This window comes from Rissa tridactyla, chromosome Z, assembly GCF_028500815.1.
Source record: "Rissa tridactyla isolate bRisTri1 chromosome Z, bRisTri1.patW.cur.20221130, whole genome shotgun sequence".
Lineage (NCBI taxonomy): Eukaryota > Metazoa > Chordata > Aves > Charadriiformes > Laridae > Rissa > Rissa tridactyla.
The window spans coordinates 53187407-53211745 of NC_071497.1; the positions used below are offsets into that span (position 1 = coordinate 53187407).

Genomic DNA, 24339 nt, shown 5'->3' on the forward strand with positions numbered 1-24339 from the left:
TTCATCAGTGTCCTCTAAATCCCTCAAAAATTCAAGATAAAAATTGTCAGGACTTTAAATTAAATTTTTGAAATAACTGCTGAGGAATTTTGTCTCAGTATCCGAACTATTAGAACTGGATGCCTCTCTCATTTTTTTACAGATACAGACTGTGTCTATAAAACACCAGGTTCAATAAAATTGAATGGAATGAAGCACAAAAATGAAATATACTCTTATGCAGAATATTGGAATGCATCACTGCAAGACACCAATGAAGACCAGAATTTAAAATCATAATTAGACAAGAAGGATGAGAACGTTCAAGAAGAAAGAAACTTCACACAGAAAGGTTTATGACACTTTATATTCCAAGTGAAGACAGCTTAACAGAATTGAGTATCGTTGCTTACAAAAGGAAAAATATTTTGAGGTATTTTCAAGATTCAGATTTAAGGCTCAATAAGAACAGTGTCTTTGGAAAGGCCAAACTTGGTAGTCAAGAAAATTTACCACAACATATATTTATCAGAAGAAATTTTATTGCCAACAAATACAAAATTTTTGCTCTTGTTCCCTGATGTCTCATTATAAAGATAAAGCTTTTCCTTCACCACTTTTAAAGACCTGTAAATACAGCATTGTAAAAAATTAAAACAAACAAACAAACAAAAATTGCAACAATAAATTAAGAAAAAGAAAAGGTAAGGAGGAAAGCACAACCCACCAAGCAAAAAAGGTATTAGAAGCAAAAGAAAAGTTATCAAGTGGAATCAAAGTATCATATTATGTTTTCCTTCCAAGAGAAGTTTGGGGGGTTTGCACACGAAATAAAATAGCAGCAAAGAAAAAGGATAAGTACAAGTGCATTTGTGTCCCACTGGAACTTGTTTTTGTTAACCAAAACAGTAGTACTCATCAGAATCAATTTTGGGATGCTTATGCAGAGGCTGTGAGTCCTCCATAATAGAAGAATCACTGAACTGGTCCATATCTGAAGGGGTTTGGTGACCAGGGACATCATCCACTAAGGTGTCCAAGTAACTCCCCACTGATATTCCATCCAGTCCATCACTACAGTCTTGTAAACTGTTACAGCTGCCGTGGAGGGATGTCTCCTGACTTTCCAGCAAGCTGCACAGGCTGCCACTCAAACTGCTACCTCTGCTTGCAATGGCCTTCTCTTCAATCATCCACTTGATTGATTCAATACTTTCATTGATGATGAGTAGCTGACGCATAAGCTTCACATCAGTGGCTCGGAGATTAACCTACAAGGCAAAAGTGATTAAAAACATTATTCATTTTCTTCGAAATCAAACTCTAAATAGCAGGCTGGAAGCCACTAGTGGATTAAAAAATCCACACAAAATCCCCATCTTTCACATCTAGGACAAACCTATTTAAATAATTAGAAAAAATAAAAAAGTTTAAGTATTGAGATACTAATACTTTCAATGAAGTTCAAGTGAGAACCTTATCAGGCTACGTAAGCAGTTCATTAAAAGGAATGCTAGTCAATGACAAGACTTGTACATGCACTGGTACAATGGTATTTAGATGAGAAACATAGCTGCTATGACAATTCTTGGGGATAGCTTTTCATTATGCAGAGAAGCAAGACACAAACCCATTTCCATTTACAATTACTGTAAACTGCTTAGCACATCCAGGCAACTAAGCACTTCTCCCAAATTATGCTTATTATGGCTACTTGGGTAACCTAAAATTTTCAGATGTGCACCATTTGGAAAAAGACTTACGGACTTCTAAATTTTATTCACACTACACGAGTTTTTGTTGCAAGCTGTTGTATAAACGCCTGAGAGTTGAATATTGAATTTACTGAAACTGTAAATTTCAAATTATTTAAACCCAGATTAGATGAAGATGATGAGTTCACAGTCAACCACTTACTATAGATTAACATAAAGAAAAAAATTTGCAAAAAATAACTAAAAAATACACACTCAGCACAAAGTCCTACTTTCCAATTTAGTTGTGGTGGCTGGCGCTTACACACAGGAGTGTTAATGGTAAAGCACAGTGGAATATTACAGTGCCGCATTTCAAAGATATATTTAAGTTAACTGACTTCATGTTTTCCTTAACGGACGAACTTTATAAGCCACTGTTTTACTCAGATTTCCACAATGAGATGACACATAAATGTGAGGCCTAAGGCTTTTGTTTGTTCCTTCTTTCTTTTCACCTGACACATCACAAATGTTGGCAAAAAAATATCTATGTGACCCCCTATTCATCACAATACACAAGTAAAAATGCTGAAAAGGCAGTCTGACAAATGAGTTGACCATAATATGAAAAGTGGAGAGCCAGAAGCTACTTCTACCCATACTGTGAGAAGATAATGCTAGTTTGTGACCTAATCGACTCTCCAGCCCTTTCCAACAGCACCTCATGACTACTGAATGTTTGACATCAAAACAGACACACTTCTAGAGTCATCACTTCCACAGTAAGTCCTCCGCCTAGATGAACTTTTGCCATAGTGCCAACACAGGGCATGCATGCTTAAAACCACTGGAAAAAAGGCGCCAGTCATTGCAGATTAACTCATAGGGATACCATGTCTAGCATGTAATTTGTGTCATATTTTATCACATGTTCTTACATCCTTTAATTGTACTAAACAAGCATTCTACATGCAGATATGTCACTGCTTTAATACGTGCATTTGGAAAATACTTTGTATATAATTTGAGTGTACTTCTCTATAAAAATACGCGTGCCATTATGTTTGATATATACACATGTATTACATGCTTTTCTTTCACGGTGTACTAAAATCTTAACTTTCAGGTCAGTAATTCATAAAAGATAATACATTATATTGAAAATTTGAATGTCTTCACTCAGATGAGAAATACGGAAGAAAACATGTAAGATCTGTTATGCCAGACAATAGACATTTTCTGCCATTCTCCAAGTCCACAGTTATTATACAGAAATACAGCAGCTGTATTGTTCATCCACAATGGACTGGAATGGAATCACTATTCTCAGGAAGCAAAGACTGTATCTTGTTTTGCCAAGAGTGCAATCTGGACACAGTTCTTTCCACACTCAGATGCCACCTTCTCAATATACTAAATTACACTTGCCCGGTACAGTTGTTCAGAAAGTTATTTTAATGTATTTTTATTCTGTTAGATACTGCAGAAGATTGTACTGGCTCTGGCTGGGATGCCTCATAGCAGCCAGTATGGTGCTGTGTTCGATATCTGTGACTAAAACAAGTGTTGGCAGCACACCAGTGTTTCAGCTGCTGCTGAACAGTGACTGCACAGCATCAAGGCCTTTTCTGTTTTTCACTCTGCACCCTCAGTGAGTAGGTTGGGGCTGAGAAAGATGTTTGGAGAGGACAGAGCTAAGACAGCTGACTAGACCAATGGCATATTCCCTGACCTATAATGTTGTGCTCAGCAATAAAACCTGTGAGTTTGGTTTTTCCAATGTAGCTGTTGCTTGGGGACTGTCTGGGCATTGGCCTACTGGAGGGAGATTGTGATGACTTTGCATCACTTGGTTTTTTTCTTTCTTTCCTTCACTTACGAAACTGTCTTTATTACAAGTCATGAGTTTTTCTCACTTTTATTCTTCCAGTTTTCTCCCCCATGCCAGGAGGGGAAGAGGGAAGTGAGTGAGCAGCTGGTGGGCACTTAGTTACTGGCCAGGGTCAACCCAACACAAAGACATTTTAAGGTTTGCTAGTAACAGACTGTCGATGTAACTCTCATGTGTATTCCCAGTCTCCTTCCCCAGTTCCCAGAATGACTTGTGAATTATCCTCAGTGCTGTGTCACAGAAGTTAACACAGCTAACCTGGTACTGTGCAAAATATCTTTACTATTCACAGTTTTAACAATACTGCCCATCTATCATTGTTCAGGTGTGAGGATCTGTAAACAGACTGACCATTTTGTAGCCCTCCTGCTCAAGGCAGTTCCTCTGCTCCTACCCATAAATCACTATAAACCATTTGCTCAGCAACTAGGCTGTCATGAAAGCAGTAAATTACCCGACTTCCCCCATGCAACTACAGACTTCAGCAACTTGCTGAATATAAGCAAGCTTGGAGACAGGAAATTTCCCAAGAGGCTGATTAAGGAAATGTTTAGCAGAGCTAGCACCAATACACCCCTAATGAAATAGTCCCTTTTAGATAGAGATCTCATGTATTTCAGATTCAGTTCACAATAAATCATTTTTTTTCTCTAAATACACACACAGCTTCAGCATTTCCGTGGAACAGCCTTACTTGGAGTAATTCTTTGCATTCCTGCGTACTTGAGTCCTCTTCCTCCAAGCTAAAACATCACCCCAACTCTCCCATACCAAGAGTGTGCTTGTCCTAAAGCAAACATTAAAAAGTAGTCCACCAAATGTCATCTTTCTTTAACATGTTTTCCTTCATCATTTGCTTGATAACACAAAAATGTCACTACGACATTTCTTGCCTCTTATCTGCTTTAGCCCAGACACAATCTCGTTTGTTCGTACTCACTTATGTAGCTGTACCCCATGTAACTCTCGGAGCAAACAAGTCAGTTCTGAGATGGTTCAACTATAGGGACTAAGGGACTAAACACAATCAAATTGCAGTATGTTTGACTGCTCCATTCCTTATGCACAGCAGCAGGTGCACTTCAGATATACTCAAAACAGAGTGTATTATAGCTAATGTAGATATTCCAGAATGGTTTCTACATCTGCTTTTTGAGTCAAAGGCAGAGCACAGCACCACCATAGGGTAGGTGTGTTTGTGCATCTATCAGTCCTCAGCACAAACGTGTGGTCTACAGAGGAAATGAATTGTGACAAGAGAGCAAAAGAAATTCTGGTTATAAGCCAGCTTTTGTATCTTTTGCGTAGTTTGTATAATCACAGGAAGAACTGTAAATGTTGAACATTAAACAGCTAGTCATGGCAAGAGAAAATAATGAAATTGAAGTCACAGTGAGTATCTTTCAATCTGGTAGCACTGGCATTCAGACACAACCAGATCTTCAGTCTGGAAGGGATAAATGGCCTAAACACCTCTCTATGCCTCCCTCCCTCTCATACTGGTTGTTCTAACAAGATATTTTTTCCTTACAAAACTAGCCTTGCTTGTGGTCTTCCACATGTGCAACATTGCCTAATTTATTGAAGAGAATTTATATATATATATACAAACAGATGGACATCTGTGTATATATATGTATACACATTTATATCCAAATATGCATGTTATTTTAACATATACAGTGTTTTTAAAAGAGGACTTGACTCGGTTATTGGTTTTAGAATAGAACTCTTAATGATCAGGGCTGTTAACAAAGACAATTTTCACTTTCCTGGCAGTCACCCAAAATAGTGCATTAGCTGTCCCTAGCCTGGTCACTTTGCTTTTGGATCAAAGTCACACTTGCACTCTGACTACGGGCAGAATGGACTTCTGTTTTGCCGCTGCATGTTCTGAAGACTTAGCTTCCAGTCACCTCCAAATGCAGTGGATCCCCTTCCCCCCAAAAAATGACAAAGCTAAAAATTCTGTTCAATATATCCTTTTAATCTATCAAAGCTGTCTGGAACTCTAGTTCCTTTCTGATAATCTAAAAGAAAGCGATCTGTTTCTTTTAGATTTCTGGGGACACGAGATGCTTCTTTCAACTACAGGAAGTCTGCAGGGATATTAATGGTAACCATAAAATCTGAAGAAAAGATACTCCTAAGTTTATTTAAAAGATAGTTTCATTTTTCCTCAACACCTTTATATTGCGTGCTGTGAAGAGCTCAGCACAGTAAAAGGAAAGGAAGTGAGAGAGCATGAATAACAAGATACTTCCTTCAAGACAAATCTTTTAGCCAGAGCACGGTGAAATAAGTCACTACAAGACACAGAATCTTAAACTTACAAGTTAATGGATTCAGGGAGCTATTTAAGTCACTCAGCTCAAAAGCTCTGCCCTCTACAGGATCTCGAGCTAGACTCAAACACTGATCTAGGGTTGGCTACTATGGAATCCATGTTTCTAAAGCAGTATAATTTTGGACAGATATTGCACAATAAATTAATGTTGGGTGGAAACAGTAGCAAAATACAGTACCTGACTGAAAGCAGCTCAGAGGTTCAGCACGCGAACAGTCTTGCAGGAGAGAATTAGCACATGAAGAGGTCAGATGAAATGGGCACTGGAGCCAATTCCATCTGTTGTTAAACACTGCCACAGCCAACTCTATTGCCCATTTTACAAACAGAATTTCAAACCAGTAGAATCTTTCCATGCCCACCAGGTATGCGTGACCAGTATGGTTTAGGAGTATTAATGCTACTGCTGTTTTCCCTTTTCTAGGGTGTGTCAGAGACAGCTTTCCACTTTCCCGTTAAGTTTCTTCTGTTTCCCGTGTCATTCAGGATAAACAGTTTTATGGTTACCCAGGCATGCCTATCTCCTCTTTCTATTTTTAAAGGCAGATTACCTCAGTTTTCCATGGAGTAATGAATTCTACAAATTCATTTGAGATTTAACAAAAAAACATCAACAAAAAAATAAAAAACCTAACAATCAATGTCCAAATAATAATTTGTTTTGAATTCTGATAAATCTTTTTCTTCAGAAAAGCTAAGCTTACTCCACTTTCTTCTGGTGTTACTTTTGCTATTACAAACACTGAGTAACATTTTTTAAAGTAACTAAGAAAATTAATTCCTGAGGAGAAACGTGAGAGTGTGAAAAATAAAATAAACACTGGTTGTCAATGTAGAATTATTTGAGTCTTAAGAAGATACAAATTTAGTAAGCACATATAGAAGGATATAAAACCCATCAATAAAGCCTCACCAACCAATTCCGTAAGAGAATATGCATAACAAGCTAAAAGATCATAAGCAACCTATTCAAAGTCCAAAATTCAGAATATATGAATGCAAGCATTATTTAATTGGAGTTGCTGAGCTAACACATTTATAACAGGGACAAGTATGGTTACACACAGAGGCTTTGTTTGTTAAGCAACCACCATAAAGCATGAAGTATGCCACTTGAAGGTTAGCAAGCTCAGAATGATATTACACTAGCTTCTCAACACCAGTGAGTAAAATAAATGCTTTTTTTTGCCCATTTAACATCTCTAAAATAAACCCACAAATGACAGATAAGGGACAAATGTCTGCTCCTAAAACATGCAGGATGCTTAACAGCCTGTGCATGAGCTCCGTCCTACTTTAATTAATACGTATGCATGTGCATGACTTTAAACCTCTTGCCTACTTCAAAACTGTCCCACTGATTCAGGATGTTTGCATTGGTTTCCTCATATAATTAAGCCACTTTGGGCAATGGCATTTCAGGATCAAGATGAAAAAGCAGAATGCCTAGAGTGACTTCTGAATTTGAACACAATCTGTAGCATCACCCGTCAAAACACCAGAGAGCTTTTATATGACAGAGTATAAGAACACAGGTTTACTGTCCTTAGCTGGAAAGGGATCATCTATGCACAGGTGGAACCATAACTGCTTGTGGGAATGCTCCACATCCACTCCACCACAAAGTCAACTGGCTTAGATTAGTTCAGGCACTACAATAATCCAAGCTAACACAATCAACCTGACACTATATGTGAACACTCTCATTTCTTCAATTTCTTCATATGCATAAACAATGCAGGTGGTGTCCAAAGCCTGGCAGAGATGAGACTGTCAGTGAGTTGACGTAGGTCCTCCAGTGTTCATCATTATGCCATGTGTGTCTGACTGTGATTTACCACACTGATTTAGGGAAATTAAATTTCAGTCAACAATGATATATGTAGATCAACAGCTTTTTGTGCATCTGGTTTCCTTCAGCATGGACTTGTGTTATAATGTATTGCTGAAACATTTTCCCATTTATTTCCTCATATGTTTTTTAGGCTTGTGGTAATCTCCAGACAACAAAGGAGCACATAAAAAAGCTACATATACAAAAGCTAAATTTATGTGACCCATCATTGATTTGCAGTTGCAGTTTGCTGATCTAGTTTATTTCTGCAAATTGAACAACTTTCAGTGTCACTTCCACAACGAGTCGCAGTAAAAGCATTGTGGCAGTTTACAGAAGCAGTCTTGATGGCTTACTTTTTGCCTTCTTTTGCGAAAGAGATCATTTATACTGTTGTTTCTCTTGGAGACTCCAAAATTGTTAAAATCCTCATAGCAGATTTTTAGTCATAATTCATTACAATCTCTGAAGTCCCAGCTGTTCAGAAAGTGAGCAGTCATTAAGTCTTCAGTTTCTGTTTGTGCCCTTGACCTTGCTAGTTTAAAAAGAAGCCCTAGCCTAATCATAGAATCACAGGGTTGGAAGGGACCTCTGGAGATCACCTAGTCCAACCCCCCTGCCACAGCAGGGTCACCCAGAGCAGGTTGCACAGGAACGCGTCCAGGTGGGTTTTGAATGCCTCCGGAGTTGGAAACTCTACCACCTCCCTGGGCAGAGAGATCCTGATACTGTTCCAGCCTGCTGCAGTTCCCGTGCTATCCTGCACAAAATGCTTACCGTAAATATTTCTACAGGTCCTTCTGTAAAATTTGGCAGGAATGTAACATAGCTTTGTGAACAGTGTTTTTTTAACTAGGAAGGAGAGACAGTGTGATTTGGCATCAGCCAGAAAAGGATTCTCCTTCTGCAAGCAGAGCTTACCAAACACCCATTAGCTACAGCAAGGACGTGGGCAGGTCAGATCTGAGCCACCATCGGAATAATCAAGAGGCAGAGCAAGTCCATGAGGGAGCAAGTTAGCTCAGTAAGCAATGTGTCTAAGTAAGCTAATGAACAGGTTTCAAGGACATTCCTTGCAAATATATGAACAAAACATTATGCTAGTATGGTTATCAACTGGTATAGGAAATTACAGTATTGGTGATTTACATTTCTCTTACAACACAGTATTTTAATATGTTAATTTTATACATACTAATTGATCCCCCTCAGACTTGACAGGAAAATACATACCGCCAAGTTGTGCAATTGTTTAATTACATTATCTCTGTAATAAAAAAAAAAAGTGGATGTCAAGGCCTTTCTCTACCTCCCTGAAATGTGGGTGATCCTTTTCTGTGGAGTACCTGTGGGCAGCCTGCCTTTTGGATTAATACCTAGTAAAATATCAATGATTTGGATGAATCATTCACTCAGTAGGGTACATTTTTTATTTCTTTTTTAACATTATACTATTTAAGGTGTCTTGTATGCTTAAGTGTAACACAAAATTCTCAGGGAAAAATCCTTTCCTGTTTGTTTGTTTGTTTTAGTTTTTTGGCCATGGTTTTATTTTACTGAAAAAAAGAAGAAACCATTTAAATACCTACTACGTAGATATTATGATGATTATCAGAGAGAAACATGCTATGGTCAGAGACCAAGTAGCAGGAAAAAAATAAAGGTTAGTTAGTTAAGTCCCTATTTCATCACCTCCTGCCCAAATGAAATAACTGCTAAAATCATCTCTTCAAATACGGAAGCACCACAGAATTCAGGGAGGGAAACATCCAGCCTCAGAAGGATGACTGAATATAAAAGGAAGGTCTTGATTATTTTAAAACTTAGTTGAATGAACATGAAAGAGACCAGTGAGGAAATATTGGGGTCTGAGAAGAGTAAAAAGCTTCTAATACTATGGGAAGTTTTTACTGAATGTTTCAAAATATCCCATACTGTTGTCATAAAAACAGCATCTGACCTTAGAAATCTATCTACTATGACAGAGGTGAAAACGTCCAGAAAAATCCATACTATGGACCCACATATGTTGACAGACAAGATAATACCACTGCAAACATCCAGGTCAATACACAGCGGTAACAATCAGCTGCGGGTGTCAGAAAGTGTTACAGCAGATGGACGATCCCAGCATCATTATAACGTGTTCTGGATGCCAGCCACCACACAGGACTGTATGTGTCTTACCCATCAACATGAGACAACACTGAGGCTCAACAGCATTTCTAGATCTTTTTTCCATTGGATTTCACTCTCTGCCTTATTTATGGTTGTCTTGACCAAAACATGCTCTTAAAAAAAAAAAAGAAAATCGGATAGAATATCTGTTCATTTCTGAATTAGAGTTGGTTAATGAGCACTCCAGACCTGCTCATCCCTTTAAAATTAATCAGTTCTAATACTGGCACTGTGTAAGTATTCTCAAAAGCATAGAACTAAAATAAAAGTGAAATAAGATCATGGGTTTTGCTTACAGGTAAATCCAAAGTTTGAAAATGTTGCTTTTACTGAGACAACAGTGATCCTCACCTCATTATTTTTAAAAGGAAAAAAAAAAAGAAAAAACCAAAAAACCCCGACTTGTTTCATTAAGTCAGAACTGAGACATGACAATATTACTACTGGAGACAAATCTGAACTTTCTTGAAATTCAAGTCTGCTTTCGCAATACCACTGGAGAGACATGTAAGATTTGCAAAAAAATTAAAATCTTTGTCTGAATCTCCCCAGAATTTAAAATGGGATTCTGTTTGTAATAATTCTGTGGCCATGGAGATGGGCTAGATGGTCATGTTAAAAGCATATGCTTAATCTAACAAAAAAATCTTTGCTAACGGCAAACTCACGTCCTATTTACTGAAGATTTATCTGAGTAAGAATAAAAGAAACTTCAAGGCAGCCTTCTAATTTTAAGTGATCACATGTCCTCTTAGAACTGCTTTACTAGAGTTAGAAAGTGATAGGCTGATCATGGGGTGTTTTTTCCCTATGAAAAAGTTATGAACATCATGTTTTAGTGATAAATCTTTTCAAACTTACTCAATAAAAATGAGTCAACACATCTTATCAAATAAGGTTTGGGGTTTTTTTCCTTAAATTTAATCTGTGCACTATTTGAAATTGCATGTCTTTCAGATTCAGCCTTATTTTTAAGTGGAAAACTTCATCCAAATCTCCCCACTAGTGTAATCACCATCCCGCTAAAATATGGTTCATACACAGTCTTTGTGCCCAGATCAGGAAAAGTCATCTGAAAATTATTGCTCTGGTTTCATGTTTGCTCCTCTCATAACTGTATAGTTTTGAAAAGACTAGAACAGTAGTCTAAAATCAGAGTTTACAATGACTGCTTGAATGAACAATCACAGAATTGTTTGGGTTGGAAGGGACCTTAAAGATCATCTAGTTCCAACCCCCCTGCCATGGGCAGGGACACCTCCCACTAGACCAGGCTGCTCAAAGCCCCATCCAGCCTGGCCTTGAACACTTCCAGGGAAGGGGCATCCACAACTTCTCTGGGCAACCTGTTCCAGTGCCTCCCACCCTCACAGTACAGAATTTCTTCCTAACATCTAATCTAAATCCACCCTCTTTCAGTTTGAAACCGTTACCCTTCATCCTATCACTACACTCCCTGATAAAGAGTCCCTCCCCGTCCTTCCTGTAGGCCCCCTTTAGGTACTGGAAGGCTGCTAAAAGGGTTCCCTGGAGCCTTCTCTTCTCCAGGCTGAACAACCCCAACTCTCTCAGCCTGTCCTCATAGCAGAGTTGCTCCCGCCCTCTGATCATCTTTGTGGCCCTCCGCTGGACTCATTCCAACAGATCCATGTGCTTTTTATGTTGGAGGCTCCAGAGCTGGACGCAGTACTCCAGGTAGGGTCTCATGAGAGCGCAGTAAAGGGGCAGAATCACCTCCCTTGACCTGCTGGCCAGCTTCTTGAAGTTGTCATGTTATTTTGCAGACCCATCCAAATTCTGTTAGTCAGAAAAACCTTCCTGCCCATAGAAAGGATTCTTCAGTACCAAACTATATAAAAAGACACTGTTCACCCCATACTTGACTCTAAACACACATCATTCAGCTTTGCTCAGCAGAGATAATGGTCTGTATTAGCGTTAGAGAACAAATTCAGGCTTGTGATGTGGCTGGAACAGGCCTTCTCCAGTCACCCTTCCAAACTGATGTGTAAGTCTCATCCCAGGAAGGACGACGGATGTTCACTAGTTTTCTGGAGAGGTGGCAAACCAATGCAGATCCTATTTCTTCTTACATAGAAATGCTTCACATCTTCCTCCTTGCTGTCGGGACTGTTTTTCCTAATCATTTATAATTATTGGAAGGGTAAAGGTCAGAATCTGAAGCTTTGTAAATTAAAAAATTCTTTTCAGCAAACACTCAGTATTAAGAATCGTGTCCAATGTTTACTATGTCTCATAAGCACTTAACTGAGTTACAAAAATCAGTGCAACCATTCTTTTAACCAGTGGAGATTGTGTAGGAAGACAGAAAAAAATAATATTCAGGAAAATGCAAAGCAACAGAGCTGTTCTACCTTTGTTTCTACCTTGGGGTAAAAATGTGGGAGCTTGGAAACACTCAGCATATTTGTTACATTATAATTTTTGGATGTGCGCTTCCTTCTGTACCTAGAGAGAGGTAGGTTTCATGTCCAAAGCAGCAATGCAGTAAAATGACTCTCCTTCTGGAAGCATTTTAGTCATGAATGCAGCTGGTACTTAACAACAGTGAATGAAATTACAAATTAAGCCAGTAAAGCGTTTATAAAATCTGAAACTCCCAGTAGTTAAATAGCAATCTAGCATTGCTTTACAGGCACTAAATGCTTTCACTTCACCTGGCACTACACCCAGTATGGGTATACAATATTGCAAGTAGTTTATTTTACAGCACGGCAAGTGAAACATTCAGATAACTTCTAGCAGCTTAGCTAGTTTGTGTTTCCTGTTAATTAACAAATGTGCCATACCATTCCCTTGACAAAACATAAGTATTAAGAAATGCCAGGTTGGTGGGGAGGGAGAAGGATTAGATTGTTGAGAACAGGATTTGCATAGCTGTGCCAGGACTGCTCTTCTCCATGTTATGGAACCTCTGGGAGAGGTTGCATATTCTGATAAAATAAGAGTGGCTAACTTTAACACCTGACATATATATACGCTCCAGTGTCTTCTCCTTATCTGCTCTTTTGGAAGGAGGGAAACCTCCTTTGGAACAACTTTGAGGAGGGATCCTCAAACACATTTTATTCCACATGCTCATCTGCAGGTAGGCAGCCAGAGGAACTCACTGCTGGAACACAGGACAGGATATTTCTGAAATAACTGACCATCCGAATATACTTCTAGATCTGAAAAAAACTTGAGCTGTATTGTTTATACCTTCCAAAGCTGTAATACAAGGTGGCTTACAGATCCTCTGGATGTATTTTGGTCACCTACTTTGGTCACCCTCCAGGCTAAGGTTTCTTCTAGTTGATTATCATGAACACTTCCCTGACACAGTCAAGCACCTCTTGAAGCTTGAAAACTGCTCAGGTATGTGGCTGAACAGCTTTTCAGAACCCATTGAAGAGAATACCTCAGAATGTACTTACCAGGCCCACTGGTCACTTTGGACACGACCCAGCTCTCACTAGAGACACAGACAGACAAGGAAAGACATTCACTGACACCTAATCTGTAAATGGCTGATGACAAAGAGAGAGCATGTTTAAATCTGTGCAAAAGAAGGAAGATTACTTCAATAAGCGTACTTAAAATCTTTCTCCAAACCACATCCTCCAATACTGGTACTTGACAGAATGGAGTTTAGACATGTTACACACACAATCCTTAATCATGTTTTAATTTGACATAATTCACTACATAGCTGTGAATTCAACTACTACTGAATTAAGTATCCTAGTCGGACACCTATCTACAGGAAAACAAATAGCAATACCATGTGGATTACAGTGCAACAGTTTCAATGGACTCATATAAAAATATTGTCTCTGTCATTCTAGGTTTTACTCCTAGCACAGCTATAGCTTGCTGTAGACTAAAAATAAGAGCATACTTGGCTCTAGGGACAGCAAGACCATTTGTATACTCACATGGCTCTGTGCATCATGGTGCAGAGTAAAACGAAGCTCAGAAAGCAACTTATCCTTGTGGCAAGGCTTACTACTTCACAATCAACATCACTATGGTGAGCGCAGGCACAGAAAGTTTCCCAGCTAGATCTGGTTTATAGTCATTCAGCTGATAAAGGAGGACCCCTCACAGTCATACCCTTAACCACAAAGTACAGACGTGCAGGAATGTTTTGTCGTCTACATTAAAGAAACATCATTATTTTAATTACTGATCTCCTTCTTGGCTTCTATGGCAGCCACATATTTCAGAAGAAGTGTTTCAGCCTCTTCCTCAAGCTCCGTTGCAGTCAGTCCTATCCAGTTCTCTCTCCAATCCTTCTCCAGTCCTTGAACAACTTATCCCATCTGCCACAAAAAAGTTCATATTTTTCTTAAGTGGCTGAAAAGACCAAGATTCACAGGTATAAAATTCTTAGTGCTATGATTCCCTTTTGGCAGTAACTGAAGTTATCCAACAACAAGGATGATATTTCAAAACTGTGCTTGAAAACAACTACAGTACTTACAAGGCCACAGGACAGCCAGCTAGAACAGCTTAAGTGACCAAAATACATCCAGACTTTCCTAACAAGAAAACCAAACATATGAAAGTCTTACAGAGTTTGGGGTTGGGGTTTTCTTTTGTTTTTGCTTCCCCATCCCCCTCAGCATTCAGTAAACCAAATGGCCAAAACTGGGTATTCTTACTTTTCAGAACTGCTGTGTTGATGGACACCCTCACGCTTCAGTCCAAATTCAAGCTTCTCCTGCCTCCTCCTTTACTTGCTTTGAACAGTTGCAATTAATAGTTTCTTCAGCATTGTAAATAATGTAATAGCTTTCTGACAAGTCTGCAAAAAACTGTTTTTGTTGCAGTTATTTTAGAGCAATATTTGGTCAAGCTACTTCCGAGTCATCACAGCTTACAAAGTCATCACTTTCCAGTGATCCAGAGATATATATCTCCAAGTACAGAAGGTTTGCATTCACAAAAACCGTGCTGAAGTTTCAAGCACTGCCTGTTACCTGCGTTTTAGAAAGAATTTAAAAATAACTATACAGAAGATTACAGACCGCATAGGGTACAGATGCTCTGATCTGAGGTAGCCTTAGCATTGCTATCCAAATAGTTACAGACTTCTCAAATTAAGAAACTAAATGATACACTGATGCCATCTCAGGCTCCAGTTGCCCTACTAGATACCAGCTCCCATTCCACACCAGTAAGGATAAGCGAGTGGTTTAAGCCACAATTCCACACAGCGAACAACTGGCATGAAGGCAAAAATGCTCTAACAAGCAGCCCCACTTCTGAGAGTGAGGGCTGGGAAACAAAAGCCACAAGTCTGCCTTCCTATCAAAAATGTTCCCCTTTTATTATGAGATTGCCCATAATATTCTGTTCAGAGCTCTTCATCTTTACAAAACAGTAACCTGAGAAACATCTTTTGCTTCTCAGTTTTTGGAACTCTCAAAGCAGTTTTTGGAACTGCTTAAATGTAAGATTCCCAACTTCCATGGTTATAAATGCAGGTGAAAATCCAAGAGAAAAACTGCACTCAATTTAATTAAATTCCAATTGCTTTTCAAGACCTCAGATCCTCTGTCTTTTTACTCCTGTAACTTCATCCTCACTTGCTCCAGATTCCAGTTTCTAGCCTCTCTTCCAGGACACGGACAGAAATGAAACACATAGGAAATGAACATGTCCACTGTGGAAGGCTTACCAGGTTTTCAGCCCAAAGGCAGAGAACAGACAAAGGATCTTATAACCTTTAAAAAAATGAATTGAAAATGTGTTCTTTAACTATTTACTGTTAGAAAAAAAAAAAAAAAGAAAGTACTGAACAGTAGAAATGCACTTGTTGGCCATCATCTCTGCTCAATATATGTATTTGGTATTATGCATTTCAAGTTTTTCCTGCTCACACACAAAAGGTACTTTACAGTTACTGTTAGCTATAAGTATCCCCCCCAAAAAAAAGTATCTACACAAAATGATGATGATCAAAGGGCTGGAGAACCTGCCTTATAAGGAAAGACTGGAGGAGTCAGACCTTTTTTCCCTGGAGAAGTCAAGTCTCGGGAGGGACCTTATCACAGTATTCCAATACTTAAAGGGCTGCTGCAAAGAGGACAGAGGCTCTCTCTTCATGAGGAGCCACGTGGAGAAGACAAGGGGCAACAGGTACAAGTTGCACCAGGAGAGGTTTCATCTTGATATAAGAAATAATTTTTAATAGTGAGGCCAATCAATCACTGGAACAACCTCCCCATGGACATGGTAAAGTCCCCACTGCTGGAGGTTTTCAAGATGTGGTTGGACAGAGTGCTCAAGAATCATATCCAGGCTCCATGAAAGGTTGAACCAGATGATCCTTTGACGTACCTTCCAGCCCAGGCTATTCTATGAAAATCATACCGTTCTCCTGATTTTATCAGAAAGTTTGTAATCTGTTTGCTAAAAGCTATTAGAAGTCACTTAAACTGTAGAGCTCTGTGCAGAAGGTGCTTAGTCTTTATGTCTTTCATTACAAATTGTCAGCAATCAGACTTCAAAAAGCAACTTCAAAGCCAAAATGTTTCCTCTACCCTTGAAACACAGCAATGAGGAACGAAACATCACGAAATGATAATATATATTCTTTGAAATAAGGGCTGCCAAAAGTGTCAGTATACAGGGGCAGTCTAACTGGAAGTCTCGAGTGAAGTATCCCTGACACTTGCCGTGATGATCCATACATGAGACAGAATCACTTTCACTGAAGTATTTCACCGTAAGGCTAGGTAAGGCATCAGCAATGTTTCAGAGACCCTTGGTCAAGCAGTAGCTATGTCAGCAATGTAACCACATATTCACCTGTACTTCCTGGGGACTTAAACCCTTCAGCGGCTACTGTAGCTGAACGAGAACAGCCATAAGCACCGACTGCAACATGCAAATGTTCCACAATTTAAATCCTTTTGCCAGGCACTAGCTGAGATTTGCCAGTCAAAAGATATGTTTAAATATGCACTAATTTAAAGAACCTTGCTCACCTCATCCTTACAAAGATGGTCTGAAAAGATGGAAAAGTTGGCAAAGTTCTGGTACTACAATTAGGTTGCAAATTTTTCTTGCTGGATTTGATCGTTTTCCCTAAAATCAATCTACAAATCCCTTTTAACCCAAGTATTGTAGTATCACTGCCCAATCTGCACAACATGTGAAAATTACAAACTCCTCTACCACATTTTGCAAATCAGAGGCTACAAAGGAGAGAACTTGTTAGCAAGATCCAAGATTAGCAGCTTTTTCAATGAAATTCAGGAGAACTTCAGGGGAAATAAGTTCATTTCTATTTCTGTATGCCTTCTTTCTACTTCTTAGAAGAGCCTCACTTTAGGAATTCACTGAATAACTGCTCACTAACAAACCAAGGTTAATCAAACGCTCCTACACAGGCTTGAGGCTTAGCCACTAGTAATTTTATATTTAAGATTTTATCTTCAATCAAGTTTTTAAGCAAAAATTCCAATTAATCTAATAGAAAACCAGCATCTGATACACAGCTTTGCGCTGCTGACTAGACACACTGAACCAGATCTTGGCTTCAATTAAGTCAATTGATGTTATCATACAAAACAGTGAATGTAGCAGCCTGTACCAACAACATGTGTTAAAGAGATGTTTCAAGTCACAGTTGTTGACTTTTTTAAAAAGGTCCTTTAAAGAAACTAATAAAGGCAGACCCCCCACAACTGTCGATCTAACAAATCTAAGCAAATCTGAAGTTGTTCAAACTCTTAAGAGCTGGTAGAACAGAGTTACACCAGCTCTGCCCTTCAACCTGCACCTTCACTTACAGGTGAAAAAAAAAGATAGAATAAGTAAAAAAGAAAAAAAGAAAAGAAAAGAATAAGAGAAGGACTGCCATTGTAATGATCATATTTGCCTCAATTCCAATCAGTAAAAAGTACTTTTATTTCTGCTTCATTTTGTCAGGGCTCCATGTTAATTAACCTTTTAAAAATAGTTAATAAAATAGAACTAAGAGAGCAAAAGGGGAGAAAACTCAACTACCGAGAGAGCACAGGAATATGCCTCTATGTCAAATAGCCTTAGCTTAAATCTGACACACTCAGCTTCTTGGCAATAGGACTGTTTCCATTTCTGTATCCCTTTACCCTAAAAGCTGCTGCACTCAGAATATCCAGTTTGGCCTTCAGATTCATTAACAATATTTGATCCTCAGCAGTGTTCACTGGAAGGAATCTCATCTACAAGTCCCAGCACTGCCATTTACCCCATTACTTCCAAGGCAGAGTTTACCTTTTCTGCCTGAAATATTTTTATGCAAAGAATGCTACTTTTTTTATTACATGTAATGTAGACTATACTCTGTTTAACTTTTTTAGCTTTCAAAGAGGCAATAAAAAGTTGATTTGGAAAACTTTTGAACAAAAATAAAAAAAAGCCCTCACATTCTCTTTCCTCAGGTGTTTATGAAAATCTCCCTTTGAATAAGCCCAGAACTTGTGAAGGAGAAATGAGTCTTTTGAAGCAGTACCATTTCAGGCTGCAGAACGAACCTCACTGATTAGCTACTGCAGTGTGTAGCTGTTGAAGTCGTATGTATCAAATAGTGACCTCAGGAGCATGATACACCAGAAACAGGGCTGCAGCTATAAAGGGTTATTATTAATACACCAGTGGAAATTTCCATGTAAAATACCACAGGAGGAAAGAGTTTAACATTAACATTGTGACAAAATTCCATACTGAATCAAGGGCACATTGGCTAGTAGGAAGTACTCATCACATCCTTGGATGACCAGAGCGTGGCATTTTGCCTCACACTGGCAGTTACATCTTGCTTCTCCTGTTACTTGATGGCTTTATGCCTCAAAGGTTTTCAGGATCCAACACAGTCTCCATCGTGGCCTTGATGTGGAAAACTGAAGGTAAAAGAGGGGAAAGAAGGCCTAGACAAGCAGGCCCGTATTTCAAAAATGCACCACTCCGTGGTGCTTTGTGTGTGATTCCAGAGACTACCAGCAAAATCGGGCTTGAGGGGAAAAGATACATACAGCGGGAACTGCAAAAAGATCTGTAGCAGCAAGATGCAAGCCTCAAGGCCTTTGGCCAGCAGATGTACAGTTGCCACACACACATCCCGCCACCACCAGGTGCTTTAAATCCCAGTCAAAACCAGCATTTCCAAGTCAAATACTGACATGATAATATGCTTATCTCTTAACATTCCCCTGCAGCAGATGACACAGGAGAGGTAATCACTTCTACCAGTTCATTCATGCTCTTCCAGCCCAAGGACACGGCAACTCGATCAGAGCTCTCAAAGCTTCCACCTCTCTTCCTCAGACTTATCCAGTCCAACAGATATCGTTACTTCGTTCAAAAGCAAGATAAGCATTAGCTTCTAATGCACAAGATGGACAGAAGAACAGAAAATCAGTTTCTTTGGAAGGACAACACGTGCATTGACAGGAAAGGAGATGGCCCTCCAGTTTAAAATGAACAAAAACTTCCACCAGCTTCCACTCCTGTACATTTGAATTTACTCTGGTCACTGGAAGGATTATATGCTGCCTGAGCTAAGGCTTGGTGTCTACTCCCAAGCATTACAAACAGGTTCAGGTATGCTTCCCTTATTCTTTACTATCAGGGGGCAAACAATAGGATGTCGGGGGAACACAGAGGTATTTTATAGAAGCTATGGGCTGGACAGAGATGAAAAAATGTAGTTAACAGTAAAATATAACCATAGCACAGTCAAGAGCTTTGGGATCACCATGATTTAAACATGATGATAAATCAAAACATACTAAGGCAGTATCTATAAAATCAATTTGTTTGTCAGATTTAGTTCAGGTTTTTCAGCACAGGCGCAGTCACTGTGACAAAAAATAGCTGTGGGAAAGGACAGAAGTTGAGCTGCATAACTGCCCAATTTTGTATAAAGCCAAGTTATCAAGTTAAGAAAAAACAACACAGAAAATAGCCACATCTGTCCAAAGTATCTTCATCGACAAAAACAAGAATACAAGGAGATAATGAAGACAGTACTGCTCAGCATTAGAGATCAAGATGTCAGCACAGTAACAAGTGTCAAGTTTTTTGTATGTGACTAGAAAAGAAGAGCCTGAATAATGTTGCTTTGTAAACACTTAAAAAAAAGGTTTGTCTCAAGTCTGAAGCAAGCAAAAAAAGCCCAGATGTGTCTATCCAAAGTTCAGTGAGTGGGCTGCAGAAGCTGCGATCATAGCACAACTAGAAAAAGATGGCTTGATGGATGACAGTTGGTTTTCTAAACTTCTAATCTTTTCCGTTTTTTTCGCCTGTTTACTACTGCAGCAGCTACAAACTACTTTCTACGCGTTCACGGCGTCTTTGGCCTTGCAGGGAAGCCAAAGAATAACATGTTACAAAGAGGTGTGAAGTAAGAAGCTAGATAGAAGTTTTGGCTCTGTTCTAGGAATGATGTGCAGAAAAAGGAGAAAAAAATATAGAAAGAAATAGCGTGGTTTTTACGCTGTTTAATTGTTCTTAAGTTGATTGGATCTGTACAAGGTCACAAAGAAAACTGCAGAGGGGAAAGTGACAGATTAAGAACCTGAAGAAACCTTAAGGATAGAGGAAAATCCTTAGGTTGCTAATGAAAGTAGAAGAAAACCCTGGGAGGACAGTTCACTTTCATTCTCTGCATTACAGAAGACGGCCAGGAGCACGAAAAAGATGCAGACAGAGTATCAATACTTCACCTTTTTAAAATAGTCATTATATTGGTGGTTTAATGGGCATACCCAGACCAGAAGTCAAACAGGAAGAGGTGTGTAACACAACTGCCCTTTCTTAGCATGAGCAATGAGTTCAGATGTGAAGGTCAGTCAGTCACTGAAGTGACAAGGAACAGGAGAGGTCCAGGATGTTGGGACTAAAACACATTCACACTGAGGATGGGGAGAAAAAATAGGGAAACTGGGTGGCAGAAAGAAGAGGAGGCAAACTAAAGACTGTGACATGAAACTTGCAAGTGTAAAGTAGGTGAAGAGAACAACTCAAAAGGTAATGAGGCCAAGCCACCTCTCCCCTTAATAGGCCTAAATGTCATGACATGTCTAGAAAGTCATGTCAAGAACTCTGGCTACCTTATCTGTTTCCTTTGCAGTCTGACCTCCCTAACAGTTTTACACTATAAGCTACCTGCAAGTCACTCTACAACCATTGTGCAAGCTTAAAATTCAAAATTAAACATAAGATATGCTACAATGTGGAACTTACTGTTAAAACTGAAATTCACAGAGATCATCACATTAAAATACATTGTCAGTTTGATTTATGAGGATCTCTTAAATCGTATGAAGTCATACAATAGCAAGCGTGACTTATAAACAACCTTCCAAGATTAGGGTCATCATCTTGGCTACTAAATCTCAGAATATTCTTTTTTTCCCTTTCCCCTATCAATCTTATTCTTTAAAAACTCTTACAACGCCACCCACCTTTCACTTGTAAGGTTACACAGGGACTGATGGTTTGGCACTATACTTGTTCAAATAGGATGAGATTGCTTTGTTTGCTGTAAACGGCTGAGTTCCAAGATAGTTGCATAAAGTCATCTCAACACATTGCCAGCAAAATCCTCATCCCAACAAGATCAAACTCCATACTGTTTTCAAATAAGCTTAGTGGCGAGAACTATGGAAAGAACTGCTACTAAAAAGAGTCTTTTGGGACCTCACATAACAATTACACCCTAATAAAAATAGAAGCCAACTACACTTGCACATCTGAAGTACTCTGCATTGTCATAATCATATCTGCTGAGTGTTCACTAGTTGCTTGCTCACTTGCTTCCAAGGAGTGGTTTTTTTTTTGTTTGTTTGTCTTAAAGAAGAAAGAAGCCAGTTTTATGGCATCATCAAAAAATAAATTTATTGAGATGGTGATATACAAAGTACGACAAGCACCTGCATTAAGACAGTAAACAAAAGTTCTAAACTAAATACAGCACAGTCCCATCACAGACCACTGGCAAAAAAAACCCAACCTCTTGGCCAAATTATAAATAGCTGCTTGTTCAAGAGTTACTGTGCATCTTCTGCACCGTCTGTTCAGAACTAAATAAGTCTCTGAAGACCAGTGTCCAGAAATTGAGATTACCAGGCCAAATTTTCAGCCCCAAACCATCCGTGTCGCTTTAGGCATTATTCACCAGCAGGAAACAGGTGTGATACAGAAGATGTATTCACATCAGAGGAAGACCAGTGCATTGCTTTGTTTATTGGTACACCAGCTTCCACTACTTTTAACCAGCTGACAGAGGAACCAGAAGCCAGCCGTGAGCCGCTGGCGACCTGCCACCCGGCGAGAAAAAAAAGAGCCGGCAAGTGACAGGCGCTTCTGGCCACTGGGCCAACAACCTCCTGCTCACCTGGTCGGCGGCACAGAGGTCGCAGCCCCCCTGCTGCCACCTCGGGAGGCAGAACCATCTCCCCGCGGCCGGGCGGCGGGAAAGCGGCTCCGCGTCCCCGGCCGACCCCGCAGGGGAGCGCTGCCCGCGGCGGGACGGTGCCGCCGGGGTGGTGGGGGGGAAAGGGCTGCAAAGGCGCCGGAGGCGCTGCCGCAGGGCCCCTCGGCCGGCGCCCGGCTACTCACCATCTCCTGCTTCAGGAGGTGAAGTTTCGTCTCCAGCCTGGCCAGGGAGGCGGCGGGGCGGCGGCGGGGGCCGGGGGCCGCGGCAGGGGGGCGTCCCGGCAGCTCCTCCCCGCGCAAGGGCCGCGCCAGGCTCTCGGGGACTTTGCGCCCCATTTTTTGCTCGACGTCGCGGAGGTCCGGCGGGGAGCCGGGCTCCATGGCTGGCCTCGCGGCGGCGGCGCCGGGCACTACCCGCGGCCGCCCGGGCGCTGCAGGAGCGCGGAGACGCGGTAATCCGCGGCAGCGCCGGGGCCGGCGGCCGAGCCGCGCAGGTGACCCGCCGCAGACATAGGGATTTCCCGGGCGAACCAGCGCCTCCCCCCCCCGCGCCCTCCGCCCTTCCCCGGCCCTCCTTTGCCACCGGGTGGAAAGACAAAAGTAGGCAGGCGGGGACGAGGGAGAAAAACTCGTCCTAAGCCAAGGAAAGCGGGGGGGCGCGCCCTCCGGCCCCGCTCCGGCGGGACGGCGATGCGCCCCGACAGCTGCCGCCTGCCGGCCCCGGGCACCAGGACCCGAGTCATCGTGCGTCTGGGCCGGACGCAACTTTAAAGGCCGCTGGCAGGTGGAAGAGGCGCGGCGCGGCCCGCCTACCGTAATGCCTGGAGAAGAGGCGCGGCACGGCGGCGGGAGCGGTGGGAGCGGTGGGGCGCCCCCGCACGGCGGGGAGTGCTTCCCCCCCGGCCTGGCCCGGGAGCTGCCGGGAGGGCTTGGGAACCCTGCGGGGAGAGGGAGAGGGAGAGGGAGAGGGAGAGAAGAGGGAAAGGGGGAGGAGGGAGAGGAAAAGGGAGAAGGAGAGGAGAGGGAGGGACAAGAGGGAGAGGGAGAGGAAAAGGGAGAAGGAGAAGAGAGGGAAGGGAGAGGGAGAAGAGAGGGAAGGGAGAGGGAGAAGAGGGAAGGGAGAGGGAGAAGAGGGAGAGGAAAAGGGAGAAGAGGAAAGGTAGAGAGAGAAGAGGGAGAGGGAGAAGAGAGGAGAAGAAAGGGAGAGGAGAGGAAGAGAAAAGGAAAAATGAACACGAATAGGTGCAAAAAAGAGAAAAGAAGAAGAAAAAATAAAACTACTATCCAGAGCTCTGTGACCCTAGATCACTTTCTAACAGGGATAGGAGTATACATACAGTGTGAATGTTTCTCCCACTCATCAAACGGGTTTCATTGCAGGCAGGCTGATTCTCCTTCCCCCCACGCCCCCCGCCGCATTATTATTATTTTTGTACCCCTTTCCTCCCCCTGAAAAGGCACGGTTTGCTAGCTGAGACAGTTACTGTAACTCTGATAGCCAGGCACATGCTGTCTGTGCAGATAGCAACGCTGGCAGCGCCCTGTCGCTCCTTGGCCCGGGATGTGGCTGCACACACCTGTCGCAGCACTGAAAAACCTTTCAGGCATGAAAACTTGGGGTATGAATAGCCCCATCCATGGAGCTGCAGCTGACGCATGTCAGGGGGGTTGATAGAGTGAGACCAGGCACTCTCTTTGTGTGCCAGGTCCTTTATAGCAACTAGGATCACAAAAAGTGGTGTGGTAAGCTTGGGAAACAAAATATTGTTACAAACTGGATGTTCTCTGTGAAATATTTTCATCAGTGCTTTAAAATCTAGGAGTTATTTATCAGAGCACTTTGCAACGGTTTAGCACAGTTAAGCAAAAAACCCACAGACACAGGTGCTTTGATTTTAGGCCAGGACCCTTATTGTATCAATGTAATCAGACTATCTGTAAATCCTTTGCTTGAGACATATACAAAGACATTTATGTC

General features: G+C 41.0%; 1 protein-coding gene across 1 annotated transcript; it reads right to left on the minus strand.

Annotated features, from left to right (window-relative positions):
• Nucleotides 1-503: 503 nt before the first annotated feature.
• Nucleotides 504-23120, minus strand: LURAP1L (leucine rich adaptor protein 1 like). The gene is made up of 2 exons (XM_054186485.1): nt 22545-23120; nt 504-1250 (listed from the first exon to the last, which is right to left on the minus strand). The coding sequence occupies exons 1-2, from the start codon at nt 22740-22742 to the stop codon at nt 876-878; spliced, it is 573 nt and encodes a 190-aa protein (XP_054042460.1). The 5' UTR covers nt 22743-23120; the 3' UTR covers nt 504-875.
• Between the last annotated feature and the right edge of the window lie 1219 nt (nt 23121-24339).

What these genes read in the sequence shown, in the direction of transcription:
- LURAP1L (XM_054186485.1), bottom strand. Translation starts at nt 22,742, where the DNA reads ATGGAGCCCGGCTCCCCGCCGGACCTCCGCGACGTCGAGCAAAAAATG. An exon ending in ACCTCCTGAAGCAGGAGATG is followed by an intron (nt 1,251 to 22,544) that starts GTGAGTAGCCGG and finishes TTTGCCTTGTAG; the next exon opens with GTTAATCTCCGAGCCACTGA.